This window comes from Crinia signifera, chromosome 4, assembly GCF_055691185.1.
Source record: "Crinia signifera chromosome 4, ASM5569118v1, whole genome shotgun sequence".
Lineage (NCBI taxonomy): Eukaryota > Metazoa > Chordata > Amphibia > Anura > Myobatrachidae > Crinia > Crinia signifera.
In genome coordinates this window covers 79,343,738-79,368,722 of record NC_139220.1, presented here as the reverse complement: position 1 = coordinate 79,368,722, position 24,985 = coordinate 79,343,738, and the positions used below count along the sequence as shown (strand labels likewise).

Here is a 24,985-nt window from a genome sequence, read left to right as displayed (position 1 = left end):
ATAATGCCTGAAATTTTGAAGTGGCTGTGTGACCTTTGTTTCTTTGTTTTATGCTCTGTACCAGTAAAAATCTTCCTTGAGGCTATATACACATTGCATTTAAAAAAAAAAAAGAAAAAAAAAACAACCTGAAATACAGATCAGTTTGAGTCAAAAGAGCTTTGATATGCGTTCATCAATGAGCTCCAGTGTGTGGTCACAGTTTTATGTACAGGGTTAGAGAAAAATAAGTTACCTACTTCAGACAGCTCAGCAGTGCGTTCTACTGCTCTGAATGATAAACTACAGATATTTCAAATGATGTACTTGTCATCTATATTGTAAGTTGAAAAGTGCGTGTGTGTGTGTGTGTGTCGCATTGCGGAGACACCGTGACACCCTGAGCTGGCAAATTCGGCAACAAATTATCTCTGGACCTAGTGGTGTGCACCCCAAAGCCGTTTTTGTGAAATTTCACTTAGAAATTTTAAAAACACCAGGGTTCAATTTGCTTTGATTGGTGATCTGGAAAAAAGATCAACAACCTGGGAAACAGATGACGATTGAACAACACCACACCTGATTTCATTGAGTATGAATTCTAACATTATTGTGGAGGCTCTAAACCAGGGGTCTTCAGCCCATGGCCTGCGGGTTGTTTTGAGTGGCCTGCCGCCTGCCTGTCATTACCGTGTAAAAAAAAAACACTTTTCGCGCTAGTCCCCTTTGCATGTGGGACGCCGCGGAGGTGGATGTGCAGTGGCTGGGGTGCGCGGGACTGTGCACGGACATGCGCATTGTGTATTTCCTGACACCGCTTACCCATCCCGTCCGTGCCCTTTCAGTGAAGAGAGTGACAGCCGTCGCCAACCCTCTGACGGAGCTGTTGTGTTTCCTGAGACTTCTGCCAGGAACACGGGGCATCTTGTGACATTGCAGAAGATTCAGGCAGGTTTCTTAGGGAAGGGGGAAGCTGGCCAAATGCAGTGCTAACTATGAGGGGGGCTACCAGGCTGTGTGATGCTGACTTTGGGAGGGCTGGCAGGATGTGCAATGTGGTGCTGACTATGGGGGGCAATACTGGGGCATTTTTTGAGGGACACTACTGGTGGCATTTTGTGAGGGACACTAACGGTGGCATTTTATGAGGGACACTACTGGTGGCATTTTATGAGAGGCACTGCTGGAGGCATCATATGTATAAGCAGGAGTATTGGGGGCATTATACTGCAATATGTATCATGGTGTGTGGCATAATGTGTAATGGGCATCATGGTGTATGGCATAGGGCCTTATTCTAGTTCACTCTTTCTGACAAAATCCTTCTTAGATGCACAAAACCATGTGCACTGCAGGGCAGATATAAAATGTGCAGAGAGAATTAGATTCGGGTGAGTTATTTTGTTTTTGTGCAGGGTAAATACTGGCTGCTTTATTTTTACACTGCAATATACTGTAGATCTCACTTTGAAGTAAAACCCCACCCAAATCTAATTCTCCCTGCACAAGTAACATCTGACCCACCTGCAGTGCACATGGTTTTGTCCATCTAAGAAGGAATTTGTCAAAAAAAGAGTGAACTAGAATAAGGCCCATAATGTGTAATGGGCATTACGGTGTGTGGCACAATGTGTAATGGGCATTACGGATAAACAGTGTATATTGATTTAAGTAGCCTGTCATTGTTTGGGCATGATTTGTGAGGCGTACTAGGTCACTGTGTGGGCCTTCATGTTTATATGTCACTGTGTGGCCTTTAGCCAGCCAATTTAAGCATGGAAGGACAACAACCATTCCTACTGTAACCAATGTCTGGTCATGCAGGTTGCAAAAGTGAGATGTCAAGTCTTACTAGAGAGCAGAGAGTAGGCACCTGGTGTATGAGATGTTCTTACCAAGCAGCTGCTGGGGTACAGGGGTAGTCAGTCCCTGTTGGTCACGAAGAACAAGCAAAAAGTACAGAGAAGCAGCGCTGGAGTCAAGTAGTTCACACTCTGATAGTTCACACTCTTATATAATTAGACCACACCCCTTAAAATTAGTTCACACCCTTTTTTGGGAGCGCGCCCTCATAAATAATATAATATGAGCTGCATTTGTTTTCTGTTCGCACTGGGACCCTAAATGTCTAGCAATAACCCTGGTGCTTACTACTGTATGCAGGGTTTATGTGTATGGGCAGCTGTACCAACTATGTATGCGGGGGCTGTGCTTTCTATCTATAAAACTCTGTGCTTAATGGGGGCTGTGATGTCTATCTATGAAGGGCTGTGCTAAATACCACAGTAGAGATTAGTGACCCTCGGCCTTCGTAGAATTTTTTAATGTGGCCCACAAGGTTGAAGACCCCTGCTTTAAACAATTAGGAATAATTTGGGAATAAATTGGGATATACACATACCACACATCACACACATGTACACATTGTACACACACAGTACACCACATACACACGCACAGCACCCTACACACCAAACATATATATATACATATAGCACACCTCACACACATACATTGGACAGATACACGATACACACAACACACACACACATAACACACCACTTACAGTACAATACACACAGAACACACATATTTAAATATTGCACAGATACAGAACACACACACACATGCACACACACACACATATATGTATATATATATATATATATATATATATATATATATATATATATATATATATATATATATATATATATGTGGCGCACCTCACACACTTACACATTGGACAGACACACACACATACATAACACAACACACCACACACACTACAACACAGACCCACAGACACTACAACACACACACAGAACACACACAAAATAAATGCATCATAGATGCTACATCTCAGGAGTGTATGTGGAATTCATCAACACACAAGCTATCAAGTCAGGAGCGGTGTGTTTCAAACAACAACACCACACCTGATTTCATTGCTGTCATTGAGTATCAATGCAAACATTACAATCTTGGGCCTTTGGCACAGCATAAGAAGAAATTTTTACAGCAATTTTGGAATTAAAAAAACCCCAAGGTTTCCCTTGGCGGGTCAGATAGTTTGTTAAATAAAAATGGTTATTTCATAAATTTGCAGAAACACACACAAATAAATGTTCAATAAGCTTATATATTGTTATGTCCAATAACCTGCACATAAATCTTTAATTTGGGTGCTTAATACGTCCCCCTTAAGTAAGAACAAGGTGCTCTAATAGCAAAGCCATATTTTCTATCGCTGAGTGCAGTGAGTCTGCCCGGATATCCAGAACATGGCGGAGAATGAAGTGGGTAACTTATTTTTCGCTAATCACATACTTGATATTGTCTTACATGACTTCTTTAGAGCTCTGTCATCTAATAGGTTTACTAGGTTTTGCTGAATGCTTGATACTAATTCCCTTTTTTTATCTGCTCCTATTATTTTATTTTGAAAATAAATACTTAAAATGGTTATTACTACCTTTGGTCTGAACGGGACTCAAAGATTCCATACATCACAAAAAAACCACATTGCAAATAAAACTATATTGTACTTGCAGTCAGAATTTCCCAATCCAGGGAGAATGCAGGATTTTATGATGAATTTGATCTTATTGTTTTTTTTTTTTCTTTATTTGGCGGCTGAGAATTGTGTTGATTTCTCTTTTGAGCAACCTCCCGTAATTTATGTGCAATAAGTATGTGCTACAATGATTAATCTTGTTTTTCTCAGATTGCTATTCCAGATGGAGAAATCAAATGCTATTTATACTGACACAATGGGTTTATCCTTACGTTCTTATATGGAGCCAGTACAAGAAAAGAAATACTTGACCCAAGGGCACCAGTGCTTTTCAAAGTCTCCAAAACATAGAAGATTTAGAAACCTAATCTACACTTAAGAGAGAAAATACAGGTTGTTAAGGGAAAAGGCATTTGCCACTAATGTCTGCTGCAGCAGTAATTCACAACCTATGGTTTCAGTTCAATCTTATCAAGCTATTCTGTAACATACATGAGCGAGGGTGCTAAGCGACTCTAGTCACCAGAACACCAGTCTCCTCCATTATCAGCAAAACTCTCATTATCCATATGAAAGGACACTAAAAGCCATATAACAAACTTATGCAACCAAAATCAATCAAATCATTACCAGTATGGCAGAAAACGCATTAGACTACTGATGTCAGCCTTGGTCTTCTTTTGTCTACACTAAAAGACTGCAACTGAGCCAGAAATCAGCCAACCAAAGATACAAATGACTAGATCTTGTCTGAATTGTTGGAAGAGGAGTGCGCAACTGTGCACACTCCAGAGCTCTTGTTCTGCAGGGAGGCTGCATGACCTATCTCAAGATGGGCACAGATATCTATACTCAGCATTTGCAGTGGCCATCTTGAAACTGTGTAGAGTAAAATGGTGGTTCCCTGCTAAACTAGTATGAGAGAACGGTACTTATGTATTATCTGGGCTCCCATGTTAAATGCACCCCATTTTATTCATACTCCTACTATCCAACTACGCATGGAGTTGATTTTATATAGTGTGGCGAGCGTAGCGAGCCACCGTGCCCGAAGCGTGGCGAGCGCAGCGAGCCCCGCAAGGGGACGCGGTCTCATAAGAAAAATGGGAGCCCAGATATTACATAAGTACCGAGAGAACTATTTGATATCTGTTATAGAAGATGATCCAGCATCCCATTTGAAGCATACACTCCCAAGCTGGTGAGTTGTATGACCTCCCACTCTGATCATGATCTGCTCCATCACCGGTGAGTATGGCTGCATCTGTTACAATATTTATCCATACACCAATACCACTGGTTAAGTACTTGGTCTGTTCATAGTTTGAGTCATCCACTGGTGTGTTCCTATAGAATTATCAACACCTGCTCACATCATTTCCAACATCAACTTCTCACTCGCAGGTGGTTCATTTGTGGGCGAAAGCTGATCTGACCATGATTGGTTCATATGTAGTCACTACAAGCAACTATTTCCGTATCATATCAGTGATGAGGATAAAAATACACCTGGATCACCTTATAGCAGTGCTTCCCGGGTGTGGATCATTTGGTCTACAACAACTAGGTCGACAAGCATTAGGTCCACTAGTGGTGTTGACCCAATGCTTGTCCTTAGTTGTTGTAGACCAAATGACCGTATCCCGTGCTTCCCAAATCAGTACATGCTTTCCATATCTCTTTGCTGGAGCACAGGTGTATTCATTACTGACTGACATTTTAAAAGACAACATGGCAGTTAGCAGCTGATTGGCTCTCCACTTTATCACTTTTAGTACATCTGGCCCACAGCGAGATAATTTTGGAAACATGCACATATCATTGTATCCTGAGGAATGGATTTGGGAAGCACTAGAATAAGTAGAGTACAAAGTGACAGATAAATTGATCTGCAGATATCTCTCTGGATGGACCAGTCACATTTGGATGGGCGTATATGCCCAGTTATGCTGTCAATCTTCGCTGGTTTCCGATGCGGGAGTACAAACGGTTGTCTGATTGCCTGTACACACAGCACAATGCGTTGGTACTGTATATCAGTTGTGTTGCAGAGCCAATGCAATATGTCTGTGAATAATAAGATTGACAGATATCACTGTTACAAACTGGCCGATTACTAAACGATATATATCCGCCTATCAGGTGATCACTGAATATGACTGGCAGTGTGTATCCAGCATAATACAAGCACATTGCTTTGTTTCAATTTAAATATTGTGTATTATAAGGAATAATATTCACATTTACTGTAAAATAAAAAGGATTTTATAGGTCATCTGGGAGTTTTGTGACCTGCATTCTTGCATGTACAGTCTCTGTCTTTCTCTTGGGGTCAGTGCTTGGGGCTTTAGCAATTTAGCCCATGTGCCAACTATATTTCGTTGAGTAGCATTAGGTTGCGACATATATACACAGAGCACTCTCACTCTCTTTGACTGATTCCTTTTTGTATATTTGATTTGAGTGTTATTTTAAGTGGAATTTTTTTTTCTTGTTTTCATTTTTTTTTTTTATTAGCATTATTATCTCTATAAAGCGAGACATGTCATGGTGTGTTGCAGATGCAGTGTTCCTATAGCTCATCGTACTACTTGCTATGCAAATCTAGCGTCCTAATACGACAAACTCTATTTTCCAATTCCCAAAAGCAAAGAAACATTCACAGATGGAAATGATCCCACGTGTTCTGTCTTCAGGAACTGTCTGATACCATCTCGGATAATCCAATCATCTTTCCACCAGATGGATGATTTCATCATCTAGTATTTACTGACAACATCTCTAAAGCAATGGATCCAGAATGCAATGTCAGCCTTGACTTAAGATAAACCTATATTGAAAAGAAATGGTCTGTAGCTTAAACAAAACCATTAAGAAAACAACATTTTCACGGCAATCATTTGATTTGCCGTGTTAAAAAAAATTAATAGAGTCTAACACTGTGATGGAAAGTTATAGAATTCCTCCGTAACATTTATTGACTGTACAGTAAAGTTTTACATATTCGACCTTGGTATGTTCTATTTGAACAAAGCTGAAAATTATTCTGATTATCTCAGGGCAAACTAAAGTGTTGATTTAGTGAAAGTTAAAACCAAAAGGAAGCTAAGTGATGCTGACACGTCTCTAGAGCTTAAACCTTTTCAGTTCTCGACTGTAGTCAACATTCATTTGCTGGGTGCATTGTGTACTGAATGCTTTAGAAGTCTTGATGATATGTAAAGGACCAATGAAAAAACAAGAGGTGGCAGTATCCACTAATCTTTTCTATTTGAAATATATTGGAATCAACAGTTGGAAATATAACAGTGCACATTATATGCATAGCAGTAGATTATGCTTCAGCGTTTTCCTTTCCAAATGATTATGCAAAATAACATTTAGAACATGATTTCAAAGAATTGTAATTTTCTTCTCTTTCAGTGATATACGTACACGGTTTACAAATTCCGGCTTTGCCTACCATTTATTGAGGTTTGCATTATGGCACATAATGTCCTCTCACCTGGTTTTCTCATCACATCAAACTGTGCCTATTTAATTAACCTGTTTCATTTACTTTACGTTAAATCACATTTTTAAGTGTTCTGAGGATGAAAGCTTAACAGATCCAGACAGGGGCTTATTGAGAGAGAAGGGACCTATGTGCAGTCTGTGACTGGGTCCCCTCCTTTCTAGCCACTGGCACAAGTAAACTCTGGCGCTGTGCCAGTGTTTACTGCACTCGCACAGGTCTCTGGGAAAATGGCCTAGATGCTATTTTCTTGCAGATTTTTCTGGCGCTACTCCAGAGAGGCAACTGCTGGAGAACATGAGTGCAGGGTGTGCATCGTTGGTCCCACACACCCTGCACTAATATTAAACATACCTCCCCACATTTAGAGAATTGGAGATGGGAACCTTGCACACTTCCAAAAGGGGTGTGGCCTCAACAAAAGGAGCATGGATTCATGGGAATGCTGAGATAGCAAGTCACATCCCAATTTTTACCACTGTGGGGACATGTCCAGCACTCTGTGACTGCTGGCCATGTCCCCATGCCTTTTATGTCCAGGGAATAGATGCTGTTATGGTTTTTAGGTGTTACCTCACAGCTGTGACCGCTGTTTAGGATGGCCACAGCTGAGACCTAAAGTTAACAAGCTAATTAAGCGACAGCTTTGTGCAGAACAATCACACAGAATAGAGCTGCAATATCACAGACTCACCACAGGAGGTCATCAGTGAGTTCCATACCCGAAACAGAATTTTGGAAAGCTCACAGAAACTGACATAAAAATAATGAGCCGCAGCAGTGGCTCATGACAGATGCTGTGCGTATGCATACAGTATGTACTCACTGCTCCCCACCTCTACTACCCGGGGTAGGAACTATACAGTGACAATCAAGACAGTTGGGAGGTATGGAAAAATGCCACAGAATCCAGAAAATACATGTATGCACAGATTTAAGAAGAAGAGCTGGTGACTATTAAATCTTCACTGCCAATTAAAATACCAGGCAGAAAATTGGCATGACTTTCATAGAAGGTGCCAGTGATGGCTTCATTCAGTCCCTGGCACTAGTTTCACAGTGAGATGTATCAAAGTTTGCATAAAAACTGCAATCCATGCCATTAATCAGTCTGCCAACATGTATCAGAATAATCTTGCTGGGACAATGCAATGGCATGTTTATTACTTCTCGGTGTTGGACCTGTACTACGTAATGCCCATGCATGGCCATGTGCAGGTGACTGGAGTCTAGAGCCGGTTTATTTGAATCAGTTGTGCTGCCAAATCAGAGTGTTGCAAGTTTAAAGTAAGAATAATAACTCCAAATATGGATTGTATTTACAGCCCTCTCACTCCTTTAATTGTAAACTAAACTACATATACACAAATCACTATACCCACATAACATAATGGATAACATGTATAGGTTATATGGATTTTAGAACTGTGAAAGTTCAAAAATACCCCCACAGAATCCTGGAAGTGCCTTTTAACCCAATTCTATGCCTAGTTTTCTAATATAATAAAACTTAAAAAAGATATATATATTTCAATACATTAGCAAACAAACCATTATCTATCCAAAGACAAATTAGGTATGATTTACAACCTGTAAGTTGTCAATATGGAAAAATCAGCCCAATCAAATCGCAATTAGTGAGACCAGCTGATGAGTACATGAAATTGGCAGGTTACCATACACTCCAATTGTCCCGATTAGTGGGGAGATGGGATGCATTCTCACATACAGTATACCATACATACTGGATAGTGGTTTAATAGGTGGGAAGGGGATCTAGTACTTCAGTAGTGCTATGCACACCCTATCTGATGAAGCTACACCCCAGCATGCCCCAGCTGTTCCCGATGTTCTAATTCAAAGGTTCCTAGTTGAAATATTTGTATTACAGCTAATACAACGGCAGACTAGATGGGCCAAGTATTTTTTTTATGCAAAGAAATTCAATTTTTCTATGGTGCAGAAGTACGTATTGCGCTGCTATATCTCTTCCTGCTTCTCCTTTTATTGAAGTGAAGCACAAAGTTTTACCGCACAGATATGTTAATATCTCAGACGTATGACTTGGGGAGAGAAGACTCCCCACTCTGGCGATCCTCGCAAGACCCACTGTGTATGCACAAGATCTTGCAAACATCAAAAGATCTGTCATGCTCAACCTGACCTCTTACAGCATACATGCCCTGCCAATATGTGAAAAAAATGATAACCCACAAACTCATTTTATTTGTAATACATTCAAATTATCTTTTCCAAGCCCTCAAATTTACATTTTCTTTTTAGTAACCAGATTGCATTTCCCCTACTCGGAATATGAAATGAGAAAAAGTACAATATACCCGAGGGGCCTCTGTTAATAAGGCCATCTTGAGATATCGTTATTCAGGTATCCCGACTCCTGCACAGCCTATCACTATCTGCTGGTAGTGAAGGCTGTGCTCAGACCCCACCCTTGTGATCAGCCATGTGTGTGTCTAAAAAACACACAGGTGAATAGGGTTACCACCCGTCCGGGATTACTCCGGACAGTCCGGTAATTGACACCGGCGTCCGGAGTCCGGAAGGGTGGCTGTCCCGGACTATACATAGTCCGGGAATTGATCTCCAACCCCCCCCCGCCCGCTGCGCCGGCACCGCAGATTACATTACTGCGGTGCGGGCAGCCATCAGAGACTGTGTGTGAGTGGCAGACATCGGAAGGGTCCCGAGCCGCGCCATCCCCGCACGCACAGCAGTACTGGGATTGTAGGAGGGGACGCGGTCACGCGGCGGCCGCACCAACCAATGGCGGGGAGGTGGCTGCTGCGTGACCGCGTCCCCTCCCACACTCCCAGTAATGCTGTGGGGGGGATGGCGCGGTCATGCTTCAGCGGCGGGCACTGTCTCCTGTCCTGGCTCCCCTCTGGCAGGCTCCGAATCCACCACCAAAGAAGGCTACTCTTTTACAAGTAATTTGTTGCTGCAGAGCTATGTAAATAATATATATACATATGCACATGTGTAACACTGTGTGTGTATATGTATATATATATATATATATATATATATATACACACACACACACTGTGTGTGTGTGTGTATATATATATATATATATATATATATATATATATATACATACACATACATATATATATACACACATACATACATGTGTGTAACACTGTGTGTGTATGTATATACATATATACATACACACACACACACACACACACACACACTGTAACACTGTGTGTGTGTTTGTGTATGTATATATATATATATATATATACACACATACATACGTGTGTGTAACACTGTGTGTGTGTATATATATATATATATATATATATATATATATACACACACACACACACACACGGCCCTCGAATATTTACTTGAAGTGTAAAGCGGCCCCCCAGCCGATATAGTTGCCCACCCCTGATCTTGAGTGACACGGTCACTCCGCCGCGGCGCTCGCTTGGAGGAGGAGGGAGGCGGGACACAGTTGTGTGTGTCACTGTGTGTGACGTGGTGTCCGACTCCTCCTGCGGGCAGCGGCTGCGGCGCTGCCGCATGACACACTCCCGCCCGCCTGACAGCAGTGACACCACGTGAGACAGAGTGCGGCTGCCTGACGCGACGGACGCGCCGGCGGTGAGCGCTGTGGCATGATGATTGCATCCGCAGCCACTGCAGTATATTATTCAGCAGTACCAGTACTGTAAGTTCCGCAGTGTGGTGGGTGGGCGGGCAGCGGGCCTGAGTGTGGGCACAGGATCAGTATTTATATTGTATATTATTCAGTTCAGTATACTACTGTAAGTTGAGTTTACTTATTTCCCTCTCGTTGTGTTTCTGTGTTGTAAGGGCAGAGGGCCACACTGTCACCATACTGTCACCACAGTCCAGGCAGGCAGTCCCCTGTCCCCGTCTGCGCCGCACCCAAGTCACCTGGGCTATGTTGAGTTGTGCCCGCCGCAACCACCCAGCCAGGCCTGCTCCAGCCAACCTCCCAGCCAGGCCCAGCCAGCACTGCCAGCACTTAGCACAGCCACAGGAGCTACTCTCTCTCTCTAGATTTACAACTGTGGCCAGATTTACAACTGTGGCTGGCCTGGGCCTGGCCCAATACAATAGTATGTTGTTGTTGTATGATGATGACGATCACTATTTTTCAAGCAAGCTTTTGAAAGCAAATAATAGTGTAGTCACCAGTGTGTCAGTGAAGATTTTGGAATGGGCATTATGGAATGTGGTATACTATGTAATGGGTGTGTGATGTGTAATCAGCATTACAGTGTCCGTGTTGTCCCTATTTTAGAATAAAATTGAGTCCTGGCATAACAAGTAATAAGCATAATGTGTAATGTGCGCTGTGTGGCATAACGTGTAATAGGCATTATGGCAGGTGGTATACTATGGCATTTTGTACACTATGTAATGGGTGTGTGACGTGTAATCGGCATTATGTTGAAAATTTTGGCCACGCGCCTTCGGCGCGCACTGTCTGTATTGTTCCTTCTTCCCTAAAAACTTTTTCAATCCTGGCATATCGTGTAATGGGCATTGCGGTGTATGTCGTAACATGTAACTGGCATTATGGTATGCAAAATCAAGAATGAAATTGAAGCAAATGTTAAAAAAAAAATCAACATAAGGCGGGCCAAAGGGCGGAGCTGGAGGCGGGACATGGGCGGGGCAGTGGGTGTGTCAAGGGGCGGGCCACTGTCCGGGAATCTCTCAACAAAAAGGTGGTAACCCTACAGGTGAATCACTGTAGGAAAATAAATAGGAATACTTGACTGCATTGTGAATGGTGATCCAGTGAGGATAGCCAATTATCTGATCATTGTGCCCCTGCTGTGATTCCCCCAGTGAAGTAAAGTGATGCTGTGAAGAATGCATCTCAATTTACAGCACTGGGGGTCACAGCAGAGCACAGGATCAGATGACTGGCTACCCTCAAGGGACCTCCAATCACTGGTAAGTATGAAAGAGAGAGGGGATTAACTGGGGGCAGTTGGTCACATTCTCTTTTGACAATTATTATCCTGGGAGGTGCCATAAGAGGATTCTCACGTACAGAGCTTTCCTGAAAGCTATGTGCAGCATGTGATAATTGATCTATCCCTGTGATATACTCAATTATCGCAATGCAATTTTGGGCAAATGTACATTACTGTATAGAAAACAGGTTATAGTGCTTTGGCACTTACCCCCTCCTCTTACATCTTCCTCTACATGTCCCTCTCCATTAAGGACTACACCTAGGGTTTTGCACCCCCACAGCATCTGATCTTTGTGATACAATCAGAGGTGACTGAAGGTAATTAAAGTGGATGTTAGCTGTGCTGCTGCTATGTGTCCCAAATGTGGGGCTATGAGGAGCAGAATCACTACAGGTAAATGCTCAATTTAATTACAACTATTTCACAAACTTTTTGCACCTCCTGGTCAGCCAATGATGAAGAGGAAAGTTGCTTAATACAGGGCAAATATATTCAAGCTGGTAAAATGTTGGAGGTAACAGCATCTGGTATGCTGTATCCTGTCTGCACACTATAGGTGTCAGCATCTCATAGATATGTGCATGGAGAGGGGAAAGGGTTAATATACTCAGGGCCATCATTTCCACTGGGCTGGGTGAGCTACTGCCTGGGGGCCCCACAAGCATAAGGGTTCCAGGGCAGCCGAAGGCAGAGCAAATAAAAAGTGAAAGGTTGCATACTGCGATCCCATTAGCACTGCTCAGCATTGGCCAGCATCCCTCCTCCCCTTGTACACCTCCTCCAGTGTAAATATCGAGCATGACATCATCACACCCAACGTTATCAGTGAGGTGTTCCGAGAGAGGTGAGGTTGTTTAGGTAGGGGACATAATGCTGTTAAGATGGCCCTGAATATACTGTCATTAACAGAATCCTAAATGAATATATATTGGTGAGGAAAGCTTTACTCTGACAGGTCAGTGGTCTACAGTTACCCCTCACTGCACCAAGATGAGGGGTGGAATAGAGGAACAGAGGAGGCATAGAGATTGGAACCCCCACTGTCATTGTTTATTGATGAAGTGTGTTCTGAATGGAACATTACAGAAAAATTCCTATTTTAGCCCTTTATTAGAGGCATGGCAAGACTGGCCATTTGCCACTTTTGGCATTTCCAGAAGAGCCGGTAGCCTGCTCGCCTGGTCCGGTAACAGAGTGTGTTGCCTTTGCACAGAGTGACATTCCAGGGATGCCTCATGCCCCCAGACAGTCCTTATTTAGAGGTGAAGCTAAATTATAAAAATAAAACATCTGCACTATAACAAGAACTACAACTGAACTAATTATATATATTCATGTAAGAGTAGAAAGCATTTAAATGTGAAACAACAAACCCTAACACCCAAAACAACATACTGTATGACAAAACAAAAATGTGACGCTTTAGTTTGTGATTATTAAAACTATACATAAAAATACAGCATGTTAGGCAAACGTATACACTAGTACCCTAACATAATATAGAAGTGTCCAAAAATACAACAAACCTAAGATGAATCATAATAAATTACACAATTACATACATTTTGGAATGGAGTGAATATTTAACTGAATGGTTTGGATAATTCCAGCTTCTGTACGCACCAATTAGAGCTGATTTAACCTCTTGGCACACGGAGGCTGCGGTTTAAGGAAGAACTGTGCAGGGCGGCACATTTATATTAACTTATGTCTGTATATTATAGTATTTAAACACACATTAAATGGCTCTCTATAATGTAACTTCACTTGAGTCCTTTCATCTGACATCATTTAGACAGAAAATTAAAGAGCTTGGTGCAACCTATACTGTAATTCTAATTAAGGTGTTTCTATGTATCTTTTCTTTTACTATTGCTCGCTTGTTGGCTTGCCTCATTTTTATGTGGAAAGGTATCTTGGGATCAGATCTCTTGTCAGAGCTCATTGACCCTATCCTCTGGTATGGAGTGTATTATAACAAGAGAAGCCTAGTCTGAAGAATACTCATTTATCTACATTATGAATCTTAGCAATGAGAACATTTTATTCCTGGCATCCTCCAAACTGGCTAATTTACAATCTTGTCATGTACAGGTATATGTGTGCGCCTATCTCCAAAATGTGTTGCCAGCCTACCGTTTAAACTGCACTTCACTGCACAATGAAAATTGACAGCAATGTTAATTATTAACCACCAAGAAGCAGACTACAAAACTGTGATTCATGCATGTTTTTGCAGCATACGATGCTCGCCATTATTTTCTCTGTAATTAGAGAGAAAGAATGTACTGCTAATGTGAGAGTGAGGGATTAAACATGCAACATACTGCTTTCATATGTAGAGGACAACTCTTATAGTTAAATACTTTAACATCACCAGAAAAATGGAATTTGATTCTTGTTAGGATTATATGAATATAGAGTAATTTACGGGAACCTTACACACTGCTGGCAAAAGATGTTACATATCTATGTATGTGTGTATATATATATATATATATATATATATATATATATATATATATATATATATAATTTGCATCATACAGACATACCATCCATGGAATGGTATGTCTGTATGATGCAAATAAAATGATTCCTTGATAACAATGATAAAATGCAAATAAAATGATACCTTGATAACCTTGACCTTGGTGAGTGCCCATTCTACCTCCGATATACTTTGATGTTTATTCATCTTGTGGAGCACCCCCCTGATTACATGGATGCGATACGAGTGCAGACTCCTTGGAATGAATATATATATATATATATATATATATATACACACACATGGGGGGGGGGGTGGCGGCACTCGAAATAAATCACACAGCGGCAGCTTGAATCACCGACATTTCTGAGCCCTGAGGCCCTTTTATCAAGGTGCAGTCTTCCTGCACCTTGATAAAAGGGCCTCAGGGCTCAGAAACGTTGGTGATTCAAGCTGCCATTGTGTGATTTATTTTGAGTGCCGCCACCTCCCCATGTTTGTATACTAGCTGTACCCACTGCTCCGTTGGAGGGCACCGAGGTTTGAAGCACATTGCTTACATATTGGACGGATTAGGAGTGCTTCCACCCCAGAACTATATATATATATATGTTCAAAAACAAGAAGAGGTGCGCCTCATAGTGTAAAACCGTATTTATTTTAAAACACAGACAAGTGCAGGTACACAGATCAATAAAGACTCGTACCAGGCGGATAACCGCTGTGGGCTTGTTACCACAAGGTTTGACATAAAACTCCCAGGCAATAACTCCTACCAACTTCCAAGGCGCCGCTGGATCTCGAACAGACTGCCGGCTAGCTACCAAGACAAGCAGCGTGTCAGCGTGTAGGTGAACGTGGATGGAGCAGGAGAAGCCGGGTGCAAGGTAAGCTGTCGTCACTAGCCCCGCCCTAATGCATTTCGTATCCAAACTTCGCCCTCTGACGAAGTTTGGATACGAAATGCATTAGGGCGGGGCTAGTGACGACAGCTTACCTTGCACCCGGCTTCTCCTGCTCCATCCACGTTCGCCAACACGCTGACACGCTGCTTGTCTTGGTGGCTAGCCGGCAGTCTGTTCGAGATCCAGCGGCGCCTTGGAAGGTGGTAGGAGTTATTGCCTGGGAGTTTTATGTCAAACCTTGTGGTACCCAGCCCACAGCGGTTAACCGCCTGGTACGAGTCTTTATTGATCTGTGTACCTGCACTTGTCTGTGTTTTAAAATAAATACGGTTTTACACTATGAGGCGCACCTCTTCTTGTTTTTGAACAGATTACCCCTTTCACTCCCGGAGTCCGGAGTGCTTCTTGGAGGTTGCTGCTGTCTCACCACAGACTTAGTGTTTTCTACAATCAGTGGACTGTCTGATTGGTTACAGCTGGTGGTTGGCTATACACTAGCGCAGGTTTACCTATATCTTTGTGCTTTTATATATATATATATATATATATATATATATATATATATGAGATACAATTATTATAGCGTGCAGAGAAGAACTTGAATATGTGCAATAAACATAGAAGGAAGCACCCTCATTACGCACAAATGGAAGAAAAAACTTCCCAACAAACATCTACTACATGTACTGCATGTATGCAAATATAATAATGGACTAAACATGATTGTTGGCACTGACCTCTTATAGGGCGTACACACAGTCTGATAAAGTATATTCATCTATTCATTGCTTATATAAAATATCAATATATATCAAATGGAAATTGAATTGAAATCAAATGGAAATTGAACGTGTTCGATTTCAATTTCATTCAGATGTGCAGCACTGCGGCATCTAAATCCAATAGAAAAATGTGTATGCAAGACTATATAGAACAGGTCTGTACTACAGTATATAGTCTAAATCAATGCGTACACTGCACTCTACGATTTGAGAATCGGGATTGAATAGAAAGTATATTGTACGATGTGTACACCCCTTCAAAAAGATGTTCTAAATAAATAAAAATACTGTATAACAATTACTACAATGCCCCTACTGGAATAAACAGGATTTAACAGTGGGATTAACGCAATAGAAAGTATATTACACAGAGTTAGTGCACATACATTATTAATATAAAACACCATTAATTTAGAACAGAACCATGAAGAATACAGGTTATCCACTTTGTCTCTCACTCTCGCTCAACGTTGTGTTGGGCTATTAAAAGATAGTTCAGCACTACCGCTGATGGCATAAATGCTGGGTCTGGGAGTTACTGTAAGTAATGGTCCCCTTAAGTCCACAGCATTGTATCCGTTCCGGATTGCTAAAATCCTTCCTCAGGTACGGATATCATGCTGTCCTATGCTACTAGTTTTATACCCAATTGGCAGGACGCAGATTTCCTAATTCCCTACCTTTGGCTGGCTATTTCCAGGTATTCTGGTAACACTGTTTGGGTTCCACAATGACCTAGGTTTAGTAATGCATTCCACCTTGCAGCGATATTATTTTCTTGGGTTCCCATCACCGCTTGGGATATCACGTGTTCATCAATTATTCTATTTAACTTTATTGGGTAATATTTTGATATGTGCACTAATTCTATGAAACAAATACTTTGATTTTTGCTTATTCACACTGTTATATCCTGTTTATTAGGGTAAGGGGCATTTTAGCAATTATTATACGGAAGTATATTTAATTATTTAGAATATAGTGTTAAGACTTCAGGGGCAACAGTTACGTTTAGTCCATTATTGTATATAATGTAACAAGTTTATGGAACAGTTTCTACCATTTTTCACAATATATCTTCCACATGGTGGAACTGCTCTATATCTGTCTGTGAGTATGGTGCACAAATGCCAGTGTCCTTTGCACAGAACAAAGCATGCATGGGGTATAGAACAGGATATCAAGGAACTGATTTTTTTTTTTTTTAGACTGGCACCTTGTAATTATACACCATGTCATTAATACAAGCCTTAATATAAATGTGTGCATGTTTAAAAAAAAAGTACAAACCAATAAATAACAGCTTGGGCACACAAGCAACAAATAGACAAGATGTTGCCTATGTTAATTTTTTAGTTTGTTCAAGAATTGACATTTTTCTTAGCTCAGGGGCGTTTGCTGATTTGAATGATGAAGAGAACTTATTGTTTTGCTTCTTTACATTTATTTCAACACATTTACCTCCCAGAAATCTCTGCTTTGTGTCTCCCTCCCTCAGTAGTGTAGATGCCTCTGTTTGGAGGTAGAGTATATAAGTCTCTCCATCTCCCTCTCTTTGTCCTTCTGCGAGTTCTGTTGTAAGAAGAAATAAAATAATAAAAAACACAAAAAACATCACTTTGCCTGCTTGTCTTTTGAGGTGATTTTAAAAAATTTGCTAAGATAAGTTGTTTGTGTTTTACAGATGTAGCTGCTCTCATTTGAGTGGCTCCCGGCACGCTGATCGCCATCCCCTGCCAGCGGATGGGGCACGCATACATCAGAGATGCTCACGCGCCCCATTCTCGGCAATGGACAGGCTAGCATGTGAGACAATCATGTCTCCACATTTGCCAGCGTGCCAGCCGCCAGATACCAGTGGTGAAAACATCAAGAGTGGCTCCATCTATAGTTTGATTGTACCCAGCTTTAGCACCAGGCTGTCCCCATTAGGGCCCTTAAACACTGGGCAACTTTGAGCTGAAAGTTGCTCAAAACAGCATGTTAGAACGTCTTTAAGCTCAACACCGCCCAGTGTATTTGCTCCGGCGATGAGCGGTGAATGCTGCTGCGCGCTCCCGCATTATCACCACAAAAGCCGTTAAACTGCTGGTAATACCAGCAGATGAGCGGCTTTGAGGATGGCTTTGCATATCGCTGACGGCCTCGGGCAGGGGGAAAGCCTCTCAGTGTGTATGCACTGAGCGGCTTTACCCCTAGCGATGATAGCATTCATCGCTGTCCATACACGCTGGGCATAGTGTGTATGGGCTTTTAATTCCAGATGTATGAAGCTTCAAAAAGTGATTAACTGTAGAGTGATAAACAAACAGCCAATCAGCTATTTACTGCCATATAACAGGATGGATTTGAAAAATGAGAGATTGGAGCTGATTGGCTAGTAGTTTATGACTCCCCACTTTATCGCTTATTAAAGCTTGATACATCTGGCCCCTATGTTCAGATAGTTAACAATACAGAATTATCCCATATTATATTGGCCAGCTGCACTACAGCACATGTGCAGTCTGCCGACTGTGCATGTGCAAGCGGAATGTACCAGGGAGAGTTCCTGCATATCCCTCTCCCAGTACTTTTAGTGAAATGTAGGCCAAGGACTACAATGGCTAGCACCATTTGAAGATGGTGTTAACTACAGTGGCCATGAAGCTTGATAGATTTTGCATTGATGCAGATTGATGTTCCCCCCTGTAGATATATCCTAGGAATATTTACTATTTGGGGGTACGCTCCAAACAATAAGTGTTCTCAGGGGACATCCTGCAAATATTCATGGTTAAATGTTCCATCACTGTATATCTCATCTATATTTTTTATGCTGCTATGCTCATTATGACAATATTATGTACTATGTAAATTAATCTGCTTATCCACAAGCATGGAGCACACTAACTGGCGTGTGTCCCACCACAACATGCAGCGGTAAGACCTGGCTGCTGCGGCCCCACCGCATAGGAGTCTTTGTGCAGGCTCCTTCCGGCCATGCGGCTCCTGCTGAATGGGACCCGCTTGCCCGCTATGTGTGGCCTGGCCTGACCGGACGCCACTGCCCGTCCCCTCTTCCGCGGACACCAAAGGCAATAAAAGTCAGTTGAGACTGACTCTTATTTCCGAAGACAGGAGAAATCATTTAATGGTCGGCAACCATCGAATGATTTCTCCTGCTATCGGATGCATGCGAGGGGACATGTTAGCGAACACATCCCCTTGCATGGTACCAAGGGGATTCAGCGGTAGGAGGGGCGGGCGTTCAGTGGAGCGGTGTTTCTGCGCTCGTAAGCAGTGATTTTTGCTGCTTAATGAGCCAACAAGAATTAGGGCCTTCATTTTATTATGCGAGAGTGCACTCAATATGTCCACGCGATAAACAGAACTGTTTAATTACATAATACTAGTGTTCAAAAGAAGCTACAGACAATTGTATCCCCAATCCCCAATTCCCAATTGTGACCTTTGCCAAGGTCAAAAATATCATGGTTCACATCTCACAGGTAACAAGAAGACAAGTAGATGTTTGGACAAAGATCTATATTTTCCCAGCAAGATTTGCACGCGCAGTCATCTTTATACTCCCATGTGTTCTGGCCATTGCATCTAGCACAGTGTGTGTTGCAAGATCAAACCACATGTGACCATCATTGGATAATTGGGTATATCAGTTATCAAAGTTCCCTATACATTGCTAAACTTTTTGTAAAGTTAAGGCGGCCATAAACGCGATTTTGCCCTATTGGGGTGAAAAGTGGAAAATTGCATGTGTTCTAGAACTGAGCAGATCTGATGTGCATCCTGCATGCATCGCATTGGAGTCCCTAGATCGCAAGTGTTGCAGTATAGATTTATCAAACTATCACACTTGCTGGGGTTGCAAAGGATACATCGATGCAAAAGGACTGCATATGGTGTATCATAGTTGCAGGAGTGTATGGGGGTCTTTAAGCTGTTTTCCGTGCTTTAGCTTTACTATATTTACACTGGTTTTCTTTTTCAATGTCAAAGTAGAATAACTATATTTGTACAAAAAAAAGTACAATGTCTACTATACTGCATTTTCCTTATACTCATAGGACACCAGATGTTCCACATAAAAAAACATAACAAATTGGGCATCTACACACTGCCACATTCTGCGGGTTGAGCTGAGCTTTCTGGTACAAACTGATTGCTCAGTAGAGAATAGGAGACACAAGTCACTGCGTTCTAGATGGCAGCGGTGACATTGCCACCTAACTGAGCACACATAGGTGTTATGGGCATCCAAAAAATAAGACAGATTGGCTATTATTTGACACTGCAAAGAACAATTATTCTTTAATTACTGTCTATTTTACTTCACATGAACAGTTTATTTGTGAAAATGTTTCAGGAAATTAGCTTTTTGTCTGCAGAAAGACATAAAAAACAATTAACTGGCACATTTTTACATACTAAAATGTGAATTAATTTAGAATTGCTAATGTACAAGTGAAGCTAAATTGCATTTTTCATGTTTTAAATTCAAATTTATAAAAGCTAAAAACTACACTTGAGATGAACACAATAATGCATTTAAATGTAATATGGTAAATATGGTAATATAAATACAATGTAACAATAGTAACCATTTAACTGTTGTTTGACACGACAAGCACACACAGTAACTAAACAATAGTAGCCAGAATTACCCCCTATGGAACAAGGCAGAAAATCCACTTTAAAAAAAAAAACGGTTTCCAAGCAGGCTACAAGCATATTTACCATTTCATTAAAAAAATCTGTTTGGTGTTTCTTTCCCAAATCAGAACAAACATCTGGATCATATTCCTACAGGCATATCAATAATAGTTTGAGTACTTTAATTTGTTTAAAAAGTGTTTGATTGAAGCTCCGGGAAATCTAACAAGCTGTTGAAGAGTTTAATAGAAACAGAGAGGGTTTATCTGTTGCGTGTTGCTAGATTCTCCATCGAGATTTTACACCACCCGTATCCTCGGCGAGACATTAACACCAGCATAAAATATGCAGAAGAATAGAAATATTAGCGCTTGGGGAGGCCAGTGTAGGAGAGAACATGGAAAGTGATGTGAATTTCATTAGAATTTTTTTAAACTAAATTTACAATATGGAAATACCAATTCAAAACCATTTACATTAGGTCAAGGGTCATGTACACAGGATTAACAAGTGGATAAACGGTTAGAACAATAGAGCCCTGACATAATCCATATACTCTAATTAGCAAGAAAACATTTATGTTTGCAGCAGTTTTTAAGTTTGTTCTAACAGTGACAAAGAGAATAACCGGAACCAGCCAACATGGGAGCATTAGGGGCAGTCTTACATTTTGTGTACAGCATAGAAGCAAAGAGAGGAAAACAACTAATTTGTATAGCAGGCATGTCCAAACTCAGGCCCGGGGGCCAATTGCAGCCCCTGCTGTCATTTCAAGTGGCCCGCAGCCTCCAGCAGGAAGTGGGCAGAGCATCAGATGTGGGAAGCATAGCACAGGACACTGGGCTGTTGTCTGCTGCAGTGAGGAGGTGCCGGCCTCCACAGTCAGATGTGTTTGCCATAATACCCCTGCTGCTGAAATCGTATATCACTCTACTCCCCAATCACAGTGACAGCAGTGTGTGAGGAGGGGGGCAGCAAGGGGGAAGCTTGCTCCCATAACATGCAGAGCGGAGGAGGGCAGCAGCGGGAGCCCAAGCATCTCCTGTCCTTGAAGTGACTGCTTTGCCTCTCCATCCGCTGGCTCACACAAGGGGCTGGGAAACATACAGTGAAGGGAGGGGGCAGAGTGGGGGACATACAGTGAAGGAGGGTCAGGCAGGGGGACATACAGTGAATGGGGGCAGGCTGGGGGAAATACAGTGAAGGGGCAGGCTGGGGGACATAGAGTGAATGGGGCAGAGTGGGGGACCATTCTGATGTGATTAATGATTCAAAGAATGTCAGGCTGAATGGTCGGCCCCCACACATTTACACTTCATCAAATCTGGCCCTCGTCGCAAAAAGTTTGGACACCCCTGGTTTAAACCATTCAGCAATTTTTTTTTTTTTCACACTGTATAAACAATGACTGACTATGGCAGTATAGCTGGCCTGGGGACAGGTAAACCCTTAAGAGGGACACATGTACCGGAGCCCCAATTTAGGTATCTTAGGAGTCGGCTGACAGAGATGGAGGATGAGACTGGAGAGAAGTACAAAATGAAAGATTATTCCATTGGAACTTGGGAAGAACACTACAGAAAACCTTCTGGTTTCACTAGAGGATTTTTTTTTTGCATCCACCTATACTTAAAGTGCTGGGATCATTACTTTATGTATTAGGTTCTGAATTTACCTTCCATATCCCAAGAGTTTAAATATCCTGTGGTGACCCCTGCTATAGAAAGCATGCTCTTTAAGGAGATATCTTTTTATACCCCAGATTTAAAATGGAGCAAACTCACAAAATGATCAGCAAGGATTGCAGATGACTACACAGATCAGTGTAATCTGTGCAGTGCTTCGCAGTGTAAAATAATCAGATTTTTTTTTAATGCAGCCACCCAAAAAAACAAAACAACATAGCCAGAACTCAGCTCTTTGAGCTGGCCCTGTTTCAATAAATCCGCCACTGGATCAAATAATGGTGGTCCCCTGTTTTTAATGAACCAGCACCAGGCAAAAGCATTTTTCCCTCCTAGCTAGACAGCTCAGGCCAGTGGTTCCTGGGGAAATAAGAACACCTCCAATAATGTGGGCACCCCTCTCTAGTGTACCCCAGGCCTGGTCTTGAACCAGGGCAAACTCCTACACCCCTTGTGGGTGCAAGGGTGATAGAGGAGACTTCTTCTACAAAGGCATCCATTGAGTTATTTTGAGATGGTCAGTGAGGTATATGTAATAGCCTGCAACTTACAGGCATCAATGAGCCCCTGGTAGTCATGGGCAAATCGATTCACTGAACAGAGTCGAGACACAGGGCTCAGTTCAGTTCCTTCACAAGTCATTACTGGCAGGCTCAGGAGGACTCCCACAGCAGCGCAGCAGCTCTGCCCCAGACTCACTAGATTTACTGAGCCTGCACAGTGTACAACTGTCTAGGCTCAGTGATTTGTCCAGGCACAGCAGCCTGCCCCTGACTTACTAGTAAGTTGTGAGCTCCCTGCCTCCCTCACCCAGGTTTATCTGGCCAATAACTACTGAGTGGTGCAGCCCCCCTGGCCTGGGCTGCACCACTCAGTAGTAGTATGATTTGACAGTGAAAACATGAAGGAGCTGATGTCTCGACACATTAAACAGTGAGTGACTCGTATTATTCACTCAGCCTGATTCCAGTCACTGAGTCGAGACATCAAGTCAGTAGCCATCTCTAGTTCCTGGTGCATCGGGTATTCTTGCCGGTTACTCGCTAATACCTGAAAAACGCAGGCTATTACATTTACCCCATGGACATTAATATCTGAAGAGGTTTACAGAAATAGAAATGCTTAAAATGCCAACTAGAAATCACATACATTTATCAATGATGACAGTATATGTAAAAACATCACTATATTTCCGCTTTAAAGTTACCGCTTGCAGAACTATCCTGTATATAACCTGGAATACTGGTCTGTTCAAATACTGTAGGTCAGTGTGAAAAGCAGCAATTTCACTTGCAGTTTAGCGGAGAGTATAATTCAGGTGTTCTCCTACTCCTATTGCAGAAACTGACGAGCGGGGCAATCTTTGTATGTTTGTCTATACCTAGCCTTATTTTATTACTGTTAGTTCCCAATTGTAAAGTATTATGTAAAGAAAAACTAATACACAAAGAATACTTGTCATTTTGTATCATATACAAACTAATTATGTCTATAAACTAATTCTCTCCTACTGGTGTAAAATCTAGTCATTTGCAATAGGCACCATCAGGGCCGCCGAGAAGTATGCCGGGCTCCGGTAAATTTTGGGGCGTGGCCACCTCCCACAATTAGGCCATGTCCCCAAAATGTTTAGAGGGGTGAAAAAACACTCTACAGTCAAGGGGGGGGGGGAGGTATTGCTCCCCTCAGCAGCAGCAGCACACACCTACAGCATGTGTTGTGCTGACAGCAGGCTCAGCATGAGCTCTCAAGCTGTCAGCACAGCACATGCTGTAGAGGTGTGTGCTGCTGCCCGGGAGGGACAGAGGGGGAAGGGGGGTTGAACCAGCCCCCCCCCCGGGCCCTTCCAGAAAGCCCAGGCCTACCCCGGCCTGGGCTTTCTGGAGGGGCCTGCTCTCCTCCTCTCGACTGAGTTTACACAACTCAATCCTCCTTAAACAAATTTGCAGGATTATTAACATCAGTAACAACAATAACAGCTGTAAATACTCAGTGGTGTAGCAGAAATACAGAAGTGGTGTAGAAGACATATCAGTGGTGTTATTAGCTTATGAAAGGTAACATAGCAGTATATATTAGTTTCACCTCTGAGAAGCTAAGTACTGCACAGCCAGACAGCATTATGGCACTCAACCGGGCACGAATGCTCAGTAGCTGTCACTGTAAAGAGAAAGATGACAGCGCAGACGCGCATTCTTCTCCAACATTATGAAGCCTTGCAATATCCTGTCCAGTGAATTATGAAACCAAGAGTGGCCAGCTTGTCTCAGCTCAATACTGCTACTAGTCTCTCTATTGTGTCTATGGCTAGCTTGCCTCAGCTCACTACTGCTACTAGTCTCTCGTGTCTATGGCTAGCTTGCCTCAGCTCACTACTGCTACTATGTCTTCCTCTGGTGGCTATGGCTAGCTTGCCTCTGTTCACTACTGCTACTATGTCTCCCTCTCTCACATGCCTGAGCTTGTCT

General features: G+C 42.1%; 1 protein-coding gene across 13 annotated transcripts in view; it reads right to left on the bottom strand.

Moving 5' to 3' along the window:
* Positions 1-24,985, bottom strand: part of TENM2 (teneurin transmembrane protein 2) — a 2,252,147-nt gene that overhangs the window by 484,663 nt on the left and 1,742,499 nt on the right. For 10 of the 13 annotated variants that reach the window (XM_083181867.1, XM_083181874.1, XM_083181869.1 and 7 more), the window contains one exon: positions 17,641-17,751. The exons of the other annotated variants lie outside the window; for them this stretch is intronic. In XM_083181867.1, coding sequence (XP_083037993.1) covers positions 17,641-17,751 — 111 coding nt within the window. The remainder of the gene's footprint in view (positions 1-17,640; positions 17,752-24,985) is intronic. 13 annotated transcript variants of the gene reach the window in all.